At 40.5% G+C, this 13,739-nt stretch overlaps 2 protein-coding genes across 2 annotated transcripts; both read left to right on the forward strand.

Moving 5' to 3' along the window:
• Window positions 1–111: 111 nt before the first annotated feature.
• hoxc9a (homeobox C9a) lies at window positions 112–8,466 on the forward strand. Its single transcript, XM_085145787.1, has 2 exons — window positions 112–3,266; window positions 4,332–8,466. The coding sequence occupies exons 1-2, from the start codon at window positions 2,723–2,725 to the stop codon at window positions 4,574–4,576; spliced, it is 789 nt and encodes a 262-aa protein (XP_085001913.1). The 5' UTR covers window positions 112–2,722; the 3' UTR covers window positions 4,577–8,466.
• Window positions 8,467–8,482: 16 nt separating this feature from the next.
• hoxc8a (homeobox C8a) lies at window positions 8,483–12,254 on the forward strand. Its single transcript, XM_085145788.1, has 2 exons — window positions 8,483–9,316; window positions 10,670–12,254. Exons 1-2 carry the CDS (start codon window positions 8,881–8,883, stop codon window positions 10,984–10,986), a joined length of 753 nt encoding a protein of 250 aa, XP_085001914.1. The 5' UTR covers window positions 8,483–8,880; the 3' UTR covers window positions 10,987–12,254.
• Window positions 12,255–13,739: the final 1,485 nt, after the last annotated feature.

The following is a 13,739-nucleotide window of genomic DNA, read 5'->3' on the forward strand; positions in this document are numbered from 1 at the left end:
GAACAGACGGTTCTGTATTTTTCTCCAGTTAAACTTTTACCCGTATACTTCTGATTTGTCAAGTTTCACTCTTGATGTGCTGATTTTTGAGTGCACGTGTTCAACAAATAGGACAGTGTTTGGTCATGCAACAAAAGGGGATTTTCTGCGACAGTATATTATCAGCTGGTTCAGCTGCAAGTGTAGTTGTGCCCTGGAAGAATAGAGATTAAGGACAGACATTCATAAAAAGAAAAAAGAAACGACAAACAACAAATGGTTTATATAAAAAATACTTTTTATTTATAGCAAAATAAGACGGATACAAGAGTGAAATGGATGATGGGAGATAATTGAACAGAAGTTACTTTTCATTAATGACACACACGGAAACAAAAGCACACTTCAAAACAATAAAAATGATATTAGTGCATTGTTGCAGACATCGATACAGGATATATTCGAACCCGTCTTTACGATCAGATTGTAATAATTGCTCATTGAGTACTATTTCATTATACTCGGAATATCTGAAATCAGCAGACTGCAAATGTTAAACCTCCAGAAAAACAAATGAATAAAATAACTGATTAGCACATTTGGTAAATTTCTTTGTCTGGATTAACCTGTGGTTGAACAATAACTAGGCTCAGAGCTGCGCATTCATCAGCACACACCAGGACACCGTTTGGAGTTATCCGGGTTAAGGTCCGCCGTCTGGGCTTTTAAATTTCATGGTTGAATCTGAACTCAGCAGCGAGGACAAACGTAGGACTTCCTACTGCGTATATGATTTGATGCACGTTGTTTTACACCACGAAGCCAAAATGTTGAATATCGTGTCGGTTAATCAACAAATGTAAAACTGTATTTTGACTCTAGCTGATCTCGGATAATTACCGACATCGTTTATTCCTCAGCCTGGCGCTGACAAAGGCTCGTTTTTAAACGCCAACGCTACAGATGTTGCAAATTGGGATAATTATCATTTTATTACAATCATTATTTTCGCTCTTTTTTCTTTCTTTCTTTGTTGTTAAGCTCTTATTTCGTATATTTCAGTGCATGAAACTGTATTTTAGCCCAGTTTGAGATAATGTTTGCCACAGTGAAGTGTGACTTGTTCTTCCACACCACATATTTTGTCGTTTGCACATAACTGTCAGCTTTGCACGTCCCAAAATGGATTTCTTGTCTTAAAGGTTGCAATCAGTTAACCTTTTTTTTTGCCAGTTCAATTCCTTTTATAAACAACTAGTCCACAGCAGAAACGATATTATCTGAAACATTAAACCTGCAGTTGCACATAAAAGAATAAATACAACATAAAACAGATTAAATAGTCCAAATACAACATATGGTCAAAATATAAACACACACACACACACACACACACACACACACACACACACACACATTGGAACGTGTGCAGCTTTTAGGAATTAATAATTCATCATCTATATTATCTACCTCATCCACCCTGCGCAAATGCATTATATTTTCTTGTGTATGACGCCGGTGGCTACTTTAGTTGTTCCTGTATCACCGTATAGTTGATCCTCTTCTATTTGCTGTGTCTCTGCATCTCTATTTAAGAATCAATTCTTGTTTCACTGCCTGCTAACTGACAAGCTACCCGTGTGCATTGCAGGGCAAAAACAGCAGACTCATGCCACTGGATACAACAGTAACATTACCCCTGTCATTAAAGCTTTCACAGTTAGCCTTTTAATGAACCATTTTACCTCTTCTGCTTCCAAAGTCCGCTCTGCTGTCTTCGGCCCTTCTGGTTTCATATGAATTGTTTCAGAGGCTCATAGTGGTGGTGGTGTTGGTGGTGCCGGTTTAATGTTGAGCGAGGAACTCGGATGCAGTCTTATTAACGACACGTTTATGAACAATCAAATGGTCCTCGTTAAAATTTATTGATGGGCATAAAAACATGAACGGTCACTAGCCGAATATAGCGCGCCGTGGTGGGCTGCTTGTCAAGAATCTGAATCCCCTCCTCTCCTATCTCTGCAGATCCCATTTAGGAAATGTTTGCTGTATCCTCGTTAAAACAGTGCAAACTTTATTACTGGCGTATGCTACATCCTCGTATTTTTGATTCAGTCTCTCCAGTATCCAATCCAGCTATATCTAGCCACCGTGGAGGCTTTTCTCCTAAATAAGAGATAAACATCATGCCGCAGGAAACTCTAACACCTCCGCTTTATCAAACGTGCTTTAAAGCGTTGTTTGATAAAGATATAAGAGTAAACGATTCGGTAAACACTTTGCTGTAATACTATCCCTTGCAACAGCATGGCGCTACGGTAGATTTTGCCAGACAAAGATTGATTACACCATCAAATAGTGCCTTGCTCTCAGACGTAATGTGCGCAGGTCTGTTGTGCGACTAGAGGTAGATCCACTACTAGAACTACAAATGCGTATTTTCTTCATGGAAGAACATAGTTTTTGAAATGGCCTCTGTGCCTCCGAGGAAAAATAGTAAAAGATTATATTCTTTAATCCGATTTATGTGCACTGGTATCCCAAGATAAGTGGCGCATTGATCCACTGTACAATTTTTGTGGGGGTAAATATAATCACGTGTTGGTGAGGCAGCCAATAGCAGCCAGGGAAGCGTTGAGAAATAATTACCTGCCTTGATTGTTCTATGGCTAGATAAAAAAAAAGTACACATACACTCCATATAATAATCGGATGCATGTAAAAGAGTCGGTGAAGCTTCGACATGTCGACCACGGGTCCCATAAGTAATTATTATGTGGACTCCTTGATCAACCATGAAAACGACGATGTCCTTACTGCAACTCGTTTTTCGGCGCCCGGTTCGCACCCAGCCGGTCCTCGTCCGACGTCGCTAGTACCGGAGTGTGCTGACTATCCTTCCTGCAGCTTCGCACCCAAGCCACCCGTCTTCTCCACCTCCTGGGCCCCTGTACACTCCCAGTCATCAGTGGTTTACCATCCATACAGTCACCAACCTCACTTAGGCACAGACTCGAGATATGTGCGGTCATGGCTGGAGCCGATATCAGGCGCCGTGCCTTTCCATGGCTATCCGGGGAACAACAGGCACTACGGGCTGAAGCCCGATGCATTTCAAGAACACAGAGCCGGCGAGTGTCTCGGCTCCAGCGGACGGACCTACACGGATTATCTGTACTGCTCATCCACTGACACGCGAGACAAGACGCAGCAGAATCTCCCCTCTCCTGAGTCGGAGCTCATGGCTTCAGGAAAACATAAAGATGAGAAACCGGAGCTAGATCCGAGTAAGTTCAAGCGCCTATACGATCTTTGTACAGCCCGGTGGGTGTTTTGTTTTTGGGATAGCTTTAAATATGCTTTTGCTCAGAGCCATTTGAACGTCCTGCTTAAAAGTAAAATTATAAACTGCTACATTCTTCCTTTCAGCTCAGCTCTGAATCGCCCCTTGCTATAGGGAACAAGCTTTAGGAACTATAAAAGACAAATGCTTCTGGGCTAATATTGGGGCAATAAAACCAGACGGGGTCGTTAACATGGACTCAAACCTACAGGAAGACGTTGAATTTGGGAGGATGTTGCATAAGCTTAAAACACACGAAAGGTGTTCTAAAGTGAACGGCCTAAACTCACTTAAGAATCCATATTCGTCATATGGTGCATTGTTACGACTTTATGTTGACCCCGTGCTATTAAAGATGGCACAGCAAACCCTGTAAGCCGAATTGAAGTCCTGTATTGTTAGATGGGCCCTTCCTGTGTGGAAAAGCCACATTCTGGCTCTGTTTGACCCCCACATGGAATAAAAGGAAATAAAAACGTTTCTCACATAGTGAAAAGATTACATACATGTGCATGGATGCATATGACTATCTGCTCTTTTCTCTGGGTCCAAAACAAATTCACATGACTCTTTTTTCCAGACAACTTGAGGAATGTAGGGACATACTCGAGGACTTTCACCACGGACCTGTAAAGGCTTGAACCACGGGCCATTTTATGGGCCAATAAAGTGAATAAGCGCATTGAGTATTTTACGACGGTGTTACTCACAAGTTAAGGGGACAAGGAAGCAAATCAGTGGAGGCTTGGAAAGTGTAAGACTGAGAATCTTTCCTTAAAATGTTAACTGGCAGTTTAGCTTTAACGACGTACACCCAAACTTGTGTGTGCCTTGGCACTGTTTTCAGTTTGTTGCACTTTCTGATGAGTCCACAGATTTCCTATAAATCCAGGGGCTCATTCATTTTATTTTTTAAAAGGCCGAACAGTTAATGCTGATGTCATCTGTTTCACAATTTAGCTTTGCATTGTTATTCTGTCTTTATTATTGTTGCTGTTTGTATTTGCAGATAACCCTGTGGCAAATTGGATACACGCCCGCTCCACAAGGAAGAAGCGATGTCCTTACACAAAGTACCAGACTCTCGAACTGGAAAAGGAGTTTCTGTTCAATATGTACCTTACAAGAGACCGCCGATACGAGGTCGCCAGAGTGCTGAATCTGACTGAGAGGCAGGTCAAAATCTGGTTTCAGAACCGGAGAATGAAGATGAAGAAGATGAACAAAGAAAAGACCGACAGCAAAGACCAATAATGTGGACTACAGTGACAAAACAACCAACAATAACCACTAGTCTAATGGACAGCACAGATGTACCAAAACACACGACAAGCGCCCCTCTCCTCCTTATATTTATCACTTTTGTTGGATTTTTGTTTTTTGTATTAACCTTAACTTCCAGACTGTTTGATGCCGAATATTATTTTTTAGTGTACATTTATGTGTCGAGCGTTTAAATAGGAAAAAAAAGAAAGAAAACGGAAAACTTCTAAGGAGAGAATTAGACTCTGCTTTCACTTCGAGATATGTGGTTTTGTAAAAGAAATGAAAGAAGCGCAGTTTGGATACGCTTAAACTGTCCGGAGAAAGAGAATACTTGAATTCCTTTGAATTTCACAAAAACCATAATTTATGCTGTGAATGTTTTCTTTCATGTTTATTTTCTTTGTACGCTGTTGTGCAGGTGTAGTATTTTGTACAGCAACATCTGCGGTCGACATGTCTGTCTTGTATTTTTGTGATAGTTGTAGCTGTATTTGTGCACATTTTCTTTCTCCTTTTTTTGACTGTAGCCTACGAGTTTAATTATAGAGTGTAGATATAGACCTCTGCAAATATAACCATAATCCCAAGCTCTTGTTTTCTGTGTTTATTGTGGCTTTGCAGACTGTGTATTTGCGATCGGGTTTAGCAGACTACACGGCTGTACAGGGGGATCCAAAACAGTCTTACCCCGCACTAGAAAATAAGTAAATGGATACAAAAAATTCTGAAATTCAAAACAACCGGAAAACGTACCCAACCGAAACTACATGACGCAAAAGACGGTTGATTTATTAATAAAAATTCCTTCACATTTTTTTAGTACGCACTGTTTTGGCCGCTGAGTGTGCCCCCATTACATTAAAGGCCTAAATGAGCTCTGCTATTACAAATAATGGCGATATAGAAAGTTTGGCGTAGCCTATTTAAGGCTTTACTGGGACAACATTGTTTTAATTTTGCTTGGCATCGCTTTGCACTTGTGTCTTAATTACAGCTTCTTAGTCGCAAACATTCCCATTCATACCGTTTTATACGTTATCCATTTTAGGAGAGTAAGTAGACCTGAAAAAAGCTCTCAACGCAGAATTAATTATGTTTTATATCAATAACCAAATACATAGTAATTTTTTTTTTTTTATAAATTTCTCCCAAAAGCACGTCTCTTTAAGGTTTTAAAATGTACCAAAACATTTTAAATGCTGGCTTAAAATATGTGATCCTTTTTAAATTGTTCATAGAATATTCTTATAGGGACAGAGATGAATGCACGAGGTTTTTACCATATTTATTTCTTTATTAGGTCAATGCCCTATATGAGTTGAAAGTAGCCCATCAACCACATTTGTGCAGTTTCCGAAAGAGTACTAAAAGAAAACATTGACCACTTAGGCAATTAAACACAATTTCTAACTAAATGTTAATTGCATGGCCAGGCTCATTGGCGATCAGAAAATCTGAGACCAGATTTGAAAAGTTTCGTTTTAAGCGAGAGACAGTTTCCCATGTCTCGCATTTGTTTCCTGGGATAGACCTAAATTGCCTTTTTGTGGTGGCAAACAATACGGGCAGGATGCTGTAATTTCAAAGCCCAATCCAGTGCATTTCCGCTCTGCTTGGACAAAAATGCCAGTTTTACAGCCCCTGTTGGAGCTCGGCTGTTTGTCTCAAATGCAGACCAACAAAGCAAACTCGACTAACTGGCTAGACGTCTGGGCTAAATTACTTTATGGTTTTAATGGACGCTGGTGGTGGACTCGTTCAAAGGAGAAGCATGCGCACTGTTCTGGGGACTTTTGCCTGACTGGGCCAGCCGCAAAACCCCCTGCACTTCATCATATGAGTCGTCTATTAGTCTACAATTAGATGGGAAAAGTCAATAACCATTGTGCATAAATGTGAGTGCTGCAGAGCGCTATTATCTCTTGTATAAAAGTGATCAGCTGCCACGACAGGAAACGACAGCACAGCAACTATTTCAAGTCTACAGACAAGCAAGACGAAGACAGAAGGCGCGTGTTTTATAGATTCCACAGTAATTAACTGCTTTAACTTTATTTAAAGAAAAATACAGGATGCACACATCCTCTATACATTCAACCCTTTCTGGTCACATAGCAGTTGCCGCTGATTGGTTGAGTTATTCAGGTTTAATGACACATTTCGACACTAGATGACGCTGTAGGTCCACGTTTTGAGGAGTGTGTCTGCGTTGAAGAGCTTTTTTACAGCTCTGTGGCTTGGCTGAAGAGTGAAGAGTAACCTATCGATGACAAAATGACAGATATGGCCACCAACCACATTTTGTGTAATAGGCCACAGAACAGCAATCCGGAATGCAGCCAGCTGGTTGTTGTGCTGGCCAAACAATCTGTGCAAATATAGTTTTCTTTTTTCACTTCAGAAAAAAAGATTATGCTTTTGTTATTTACTGTTTTTTTGTAGCTTCTTTCATTGTCTGTGAATTTATGAGTTAATACGGCTGTTTTGTGGGTGGTAGTTGTGTGCTCAATTCTAAAAACGCAAAATATATAACATGCAGTACATGTTCATAGCCTTTTACAAAAACGTAATTAAGCATAGTACATAATAATGCATAATCTGTGTGTTTTTATATTTTTGCTGCCTCTGCTTTTCAAGCTGTAAATTCAAACCAGACTGAGACAATTTATTTTTTAAAATTTAAAAAAATCCACAATTAATAAAGAGCCGAAAATCACATTCAACCAGAGATGACTTTATTAGCAGTTTTTAAACATCTGTAACATAAAATCAGTGCAATAAATAAATGGCAACAAAGCAACACATCGATAACAAAATCAACAAAAGCATAAACCGCTGCATCAATAATAATAATAATAATAATAATAATAATAATAATAATAATAATAATAATAATAATAATAATAATATGTCCAGTAAAGAAAGGGCTACCTGTACCATTTTAGTCCTCAGTCCGTGTCGGTTGTAACGTCTGTACCAACAATTCAAATTCTCCAACAAGTGATTGGCAATCTGCATATTTATAGAGTGTGAAAGGTCTATAAATTCGTCCAGTGCGCCTTTCATATTTTACGATGATGTGTAGAAACCGTCAGTAGCCCCACAAAAACCCACACAGGCATAGAGACCACGCGAGTACTGAGCTGGGAATCGTGCGAGTTGATTGCACCTAAACATTCAATGTTCAATTTTATGAACTCCCCCGTGTGAGATTTACTGCCCATCCTCGTCGGTTTTACGGGGTCAGTAAATGGCACCTATAGCATTCATAGGTCGTGTTTATATTTGCGTGCATCGGTGCTTTGGAGCGCCTGGTGGAAATCTGTCGCCTTGGCCTCTACACGGTTTTGCATCGAGGAATGTTTTGTCTTCAATTCGGTGTTTTGCTCGGGGGACTGAATAGCTCCGCATCTGTGTTGTTTTTATTTTTAATACCGTTTTAATGCTGTTGATAATCTCCCAAATATCATCCCGACCCAGTGGAGCCAAAGAAAGGCCAACTGTTTTCTGGGAACTTGTATATAACCTTCAGGGCATGATAGAAAAAAAAAAATACAAAATAAAAATACCTCATCACAGCAGCTTAATCCGCTTAGAAAGGGGGGAAATCCTCCCTGCTTTAAACACCTCATAACCCCCATACAAAGAAGCAAAACTATAAATTCAGACTACACAGGAAATGTATCATGCTTCATCGTCTTTATATCGTAACCATTTCACAACTGAATTGTTCAGCTTGTAAGAAAGGTTTTTTTGTGTGATAAACTTAACATTGATCATATTTACAGCCTCTTAGATTGTTGGTTATGATTAGTGAAGCCTTTCTCAAGGTGGATATACGTAGGGCCCACGTCTGACCGGTCATGGAAAGATGAAGGGGTGGGGGGGGGAGTGAGGTTGGAGGAGGGTGAGGGAGCCTGTGGTGGGGGTGGTTGGGTGGGAATCTAAAAAAAGGAAAAAGAAAGAAAAGAGCAGCGCCTGTGACTGTGCCGGTCGAGCGAGCCAGCTGTAACCTTAGCTAACATACATCCAAAGCACATGCCATGAGCCGGGTTTGAGACTGCAAAACCTGGAAAAAAAACCCACTCACGACTGCGAGGAGAAATCCGATGAGAGGAACGGCTCAGAGAGAGTGAGCTGCCGTAGATTGTCCAAAGGGGCAGCGTTTCTCCTAGTTCCGGTTTGTCTGCTTGTGTGCGCTGTGCGAGTTGGGACCCTAAACAAAAGGCTGCCATCATCCTAAAGGAGATATTCTACTGCGAGAGAGCCCGTCTGCTTGATGCTAACTAAACATGAGCTCCTATTTTGTTAACCCTCTTTTTTCTAAATACAAAGGCAGCGAGTCACTGGAGCCAACTTACTACGACTGCAGGTTTCCACAAAGCGTTGCCCGCAGCCACACGCTAGTTTACGGACCCGGAGCAGCCGCACCGGGCTTTCAGCACCCATCCCATCATGTGCAGGACTTTTTTCACCACGGGACCACGGGGATCTCCAACCCCGGATACCAGCAAAACCCCTGCGCTTTGGCTTGCCACGGAGACGCAACGAAATTTTATGGATATGAAGCCCTTCCGAGGCAAACGCTTTATGGTACCCAACAAGACGCAAGCCTAGCGCAATACCCAGACTGTAAATCGTCGAGCAGCTCTAACCCCGGAGAAGGACAAGGCCACTTAAATCAAAACTCCTCTCCCAGTCTTATGTTTCCTTGGATGAGACCCCACGGTCAGAATCATACAAATTTTTCCTATTCTTTCAGTGTTGCCGTGTGGTGCGCGCGTGTCACTGTGTATCCGCCTGTCTGTGTGTGTGTGTATGTATGTGTGTGATTGTGCATGTGTGCTAAATACGTAGGGTGTACAAGAGTATGTCTCTAAACTATAAAACGAAATAAGTGAGAGAACATGATGGGGCACATAGAACCTGAAGTGCAGGCTGCTGTTACTCTGCAGCACATGCCCATACAGGGCTGAATGGTTGCTTTCCAAAGTGCCTTTAAACGCTGAATTGCTGATTACAGCCACATGACACGCTCTTTGAAGTCAATTATCGTTCACATAAGATATTTCACAAACCCTAATAGTGCTATGAGAATGGATGGATAAGTCATAGTCTAAAATACGATAATACCATGCACTACACTACACTAGCAGCATGCAGAGTGACAGGGGGGTAGCTAAAACACAACATAGCACGATTATCCAGAATCCGGGTTTTAGAGTTTTGGGGGTAATTTGACCCACAGGCCCACTGTAGGCTCAGACACATACAGCCATAATCAGAAGGGCTTTGTAGATATTACCCCTTCCATTCATGGATCTCTCTGTCCAGGCTATAAGGCTACTTTAGCTGCACACAGGTGTGCGCTTCATTTTTCATTTCTGCTCAGAGACATGCATCCCAATATTGTCCCCAACTTTATCTGTCTTCTCATACTTTTACCTGCCTAGTTATTGTCCTCCTGTATGAGTATGAATGAAAATGTCAGTCAAGTTTATATGGGCTCTGCTGCAAGAGGAAACTGTAGTTTCTGTAAACACCCCCTCCCAATCTGACATGGAGGAGAATATAGATTTTATTTGTAGAGTTTTAACATCATTAAATTGATGGGGGATCTAGGGCAATTTTACCTTCATGTACTGATTAAAAATTGAACTTCAAAGTAATAATACTATATCCTACTCCACTAACTCTTGGGGGATGTGGCTGTAAAGTTGCATCAGACCTGCAGAATGAACTGTAAATGAAGCAGACATGTGTGTAAATTATTATTACTTTGAAGACATTTATTTACAGATCCCAAGCAAACTACGGACTCTATTGTGGGTGGTATGTGTGTACACTGATATATGTTCCTGCTAATGGAAAATCTAACTTACCCAGCTTAACACTGCAAGAAGACATCTACTCGCTCTTTCTTTTCATTGTGTGTGATCTGGCATGTGTGAGAGCTGAAATGGGTTAGTGATTGTGCAGAGGAAATGAGTAAATTCAGAAAGAATTATCAGCCATCTGAATGTCTTTATGGGGAAATCGTGGTGAGCCCTGTTAACCTCTGGCTTTATTTCATATTTCAAGCCCCAGGAAGACGGAATGGGAGGCAAACCTACAGTCGCTACCAAACTCTTGAACTGGAGAAGGAGTTTCTGTTCAACCCTTACCTGACCCGTAAGAGAAGGATCGAGGTGTCTCACGCCCTGAGCCTCACCGAGCGACAGGTGAAAATTTGGTTTCAGAACAGAAGGATGAAGTGGAAAAAAGAGAACAACAAAGACAAGTTTCCGGGTCAAAGAGGAGAGGCCGAAGCCGAGGCCGAAGAAGAGGGGAACGAGGACGGTGAAGGGGAAGAGGCAGAAGAGAAAGAAGCGGAAGAGAAAGAAGAGACCAAGGAGTGATTTTATGGTCCTTTTATGGTTATATGGGTGAAAAAGAGGAAATAAAGGAGAGGTCCCATAAACAGACGAAGAGTCACAAGGAGGCAGAGAGCGTCAACTTTATGACCACCCTTCTATTTTGTCAAGAGGGATCAGGAATCCCACCAATATTGCTGTCATAAATAGACAAAATTCTCCATTCTTTCGTTTATCCTAACATGATGCGCATTACCGTTTGGATTTTTCTGTAGAAGCTACAAACGCTTGTAGCGTTTTTTTCTCCATAGAACTCTGGCCATTGTTTTAAAAAATAAGGGAGGGTAAATTAAAACGCATGTTGGATGGAAAATGGCTTAGCTATTTTTTACAAATTTGCTTTTAATAATAATTGTATCAAAAACGTAGCCAAATAAGATCAAAACATGACCAACGCCGACCTGTGTTGTAAATAGATTATAGCCTACATTAAAAAAAAAAGACATCACTTCAAAGTAGCCTTTCTGAAATTGTAAAAAAAAATGTAGGCCTATAACTTAGTAGTACGTGTTAAAACATCATCGCAACAGTTGCATTGGCTAGCAGCCTCTGTATAAACCACAAGTTTTATTATTATAATTGTTACTGTTACTGTTTTACTCGTTTTCATGTGACAGCCATTAGCTCCTCAGACATCTTTCTCTAGGATTACCAGGGAAATGCAATCGTTTGGAATCCTTTGATGCTACCTAAACCTGGGGAAATTGCAATAGAGATTTCTGAATATAGAGATTTCATATGGTTTTAATTTTAAAGTGTTCTATATCGACCTTATATTATTAAGTTATGTATGTAGCATTTACCCAACAAACAGTATACACTTGTTGAAGACAATTTGCGAGTCTTGGGAAGACACTTAGCTCAAAGCCAAGTAAACACTTTTGAGATTGTACCACAGCACTACCTAAAAACTCAGAGCTTTGCCTTTGCAGAATTTATATTCCACATTTATGGCATCGCTCTGATTTGATCGCAAGCTATTTCCCCAACAACTAAAACTGCCTATAACGCACATGTACTGTGTATGATAACAACAGCTACAATTACAACGATTTTAAAGTAAGGGAATTTTTATTTTAATGTGCTGGTGATATAGCGTAGTTGTTTTGCACTGAATATAATCTTTATGTACGTCTTGTTATATATTGATGTTAACAATATGCTCGTTTTCTGGTGTTTCTCCTGTGAAAGACGGAATTGTGTGTCCCCGCCATTGTTGATGTAAAATCACGAATAAACAAGATGGCTCACTATCATTTCTGGTTTTATTAAGACTGCGCACTCTGTTGGTAGAACAAACATCATCACCACCCTTTCTCCGTGTACATAAAACAAATGCAATGCAGACATGGGTGAAGTGAAAATATGCAGGGTAGTATTTTCTTTTTTACACACTGCAAAGAGTTCAATATGAACCCCTGTTTTTATGCACGGACAACAATAAGTAGATAACGTGCAACAGAAAAGCCCTCTGAATAATTCAAAACTGATGATTTGATGATGCCTCGATTTTCAGCCTGTGCACCCAAAAAGTGCTTCGGCAGGAGGGAAGATAGTGCAGAAGCCTCCTAAATAAAGTTTTCCCAATTTAAACTTTCAGAACTGTTCGATTAAAAAAGCGCCAGACACGCGTTTGCGGATGTATCCCTTTACCTTTTAAGGAAAGACAGCGAATCCCATTCACAGCAGGCCTACTCTCCAAAGCCTGAGTCGTATTTGATTCATCCTCTTAATAAGAAACTTCCTCTCTTCGGGGAGGACACGAAGCTTTCCTTAATGAATCTCGGGATGACTGATTGCTGTTTGAGAGATGAGATGAGCAAACATTTGACGTGCTATGTTAATAATCAAACAAAGTAATGGCAGAGCTTGAGGGAGGCTTTATCTGTCAGAGGCCATACATTTGCAAGGTGTTGCGTGAATCTTGTGTCCAGACAATCCGCCGGAAAAGCACCAGAGCGCTGAAATCAAAGCGAACGGGGGAGGCCAAGTGCAGGTAACAGGTAACATCTCTCTTCGGCAGTCCAGCTGGTTTTCATGATGACGGGTTGGAACAGACAGAGGACGTGAGCAGACAACGTGAAATCTGAGTAACACACTCAAGTAGGACTAAACTGCGATAAGTATCAAACAGTACACTAATGTGTGTCTCTGAACGTGCTGTTAACGGGGTAAAATACCAGTACTTGCTCTATCATATTAGCCCTCAACAGAAATTTAAACCCTCTTTTTCAAAACATTGAAACATGAAATTCGACCTCACCCTTCTCTCGGTTTCATTCCCCCCTCACCCTCCTTTTTTAACCGGATCTGAATTTTTCAAATTGAGAACAGAATGATTTTCAACATATTGTTTCTTTAAAAAATGCATTTATTGCAAGTTTACTGCAATATTAGACGTAATTTCAAAGTAATTAACAGTAGTAAATACACCATAACATGACCCGGGACTTGAATAATTTAGCTGCCGAATTTCAGCGTTAGGCAGCTAAATTATTAAGTCTGTTGCTTTTTATTTGCTCACTTATACACGGTTCAAATAAGCTTCAGTGGATATATGGAACATTGTGGACGCAAATACATCACAATGCAATGCCAAGGAGTAAGTGTTAGGGGATTTTATAATGTGTAGTTAAAAATTATGCGATTCAATCTATTTATATTTAAGCCCACACTCGTAATTGGAAAATTATACTCATCTAAGAATTCTTTTGTAAAGAAAAGAAAAAAACAAAAAA

The sequence above is a fragment of the Neolamprologus multifasciatus genome, chromosome 20 (genome assembly GCF_963576455.1).
Source record: "Neolamprologus multifasciatus chromosome 20, fNeoMul1.2, whole genome shotgun sequence".
Lineage (NCBI taxonomy): Eukaryota > Metazoa > Chordata > Actinopteri > Cichliformes > Cichlidae > Neolamprologus > Neolamprologus multifasciatus.

What these genes read in the sequence shown, in the direction of transcription:
- hoxc9a (XM_085145787.1), top strand. Translation starts at nt 2,723, where the DNA reads ATGTCGACCACGGGTCCCATAAGTAATTATTATGTGGACTCCTTGATC. An exon ending in GAAACCGGAGCTAGATCCGA is followed by an intron (nt 3,267 to 4,331) that starts GTAAGTTCAAGC and finishes TTGTATTTGCAG; the next exon opens with ATAACCCTGTGGCAAATTGG.
- hoxc8a (XM_085145788.1), top strand. Translation starts at nt 8,881, where the DNA reads ATGAGCTCCTATTTTGTTAACCCTCTTTTTTCTAAATACAAAGGCAGC. An exon ending in TCCTTGGATGAGACCCCACG is followed by an intron (nt 9,317 to 10,669) that starts GTCAGAATCATA and finishes TCATATTTCAAG; the next exon opens with CCCCAGGAAGACGGAATGGG.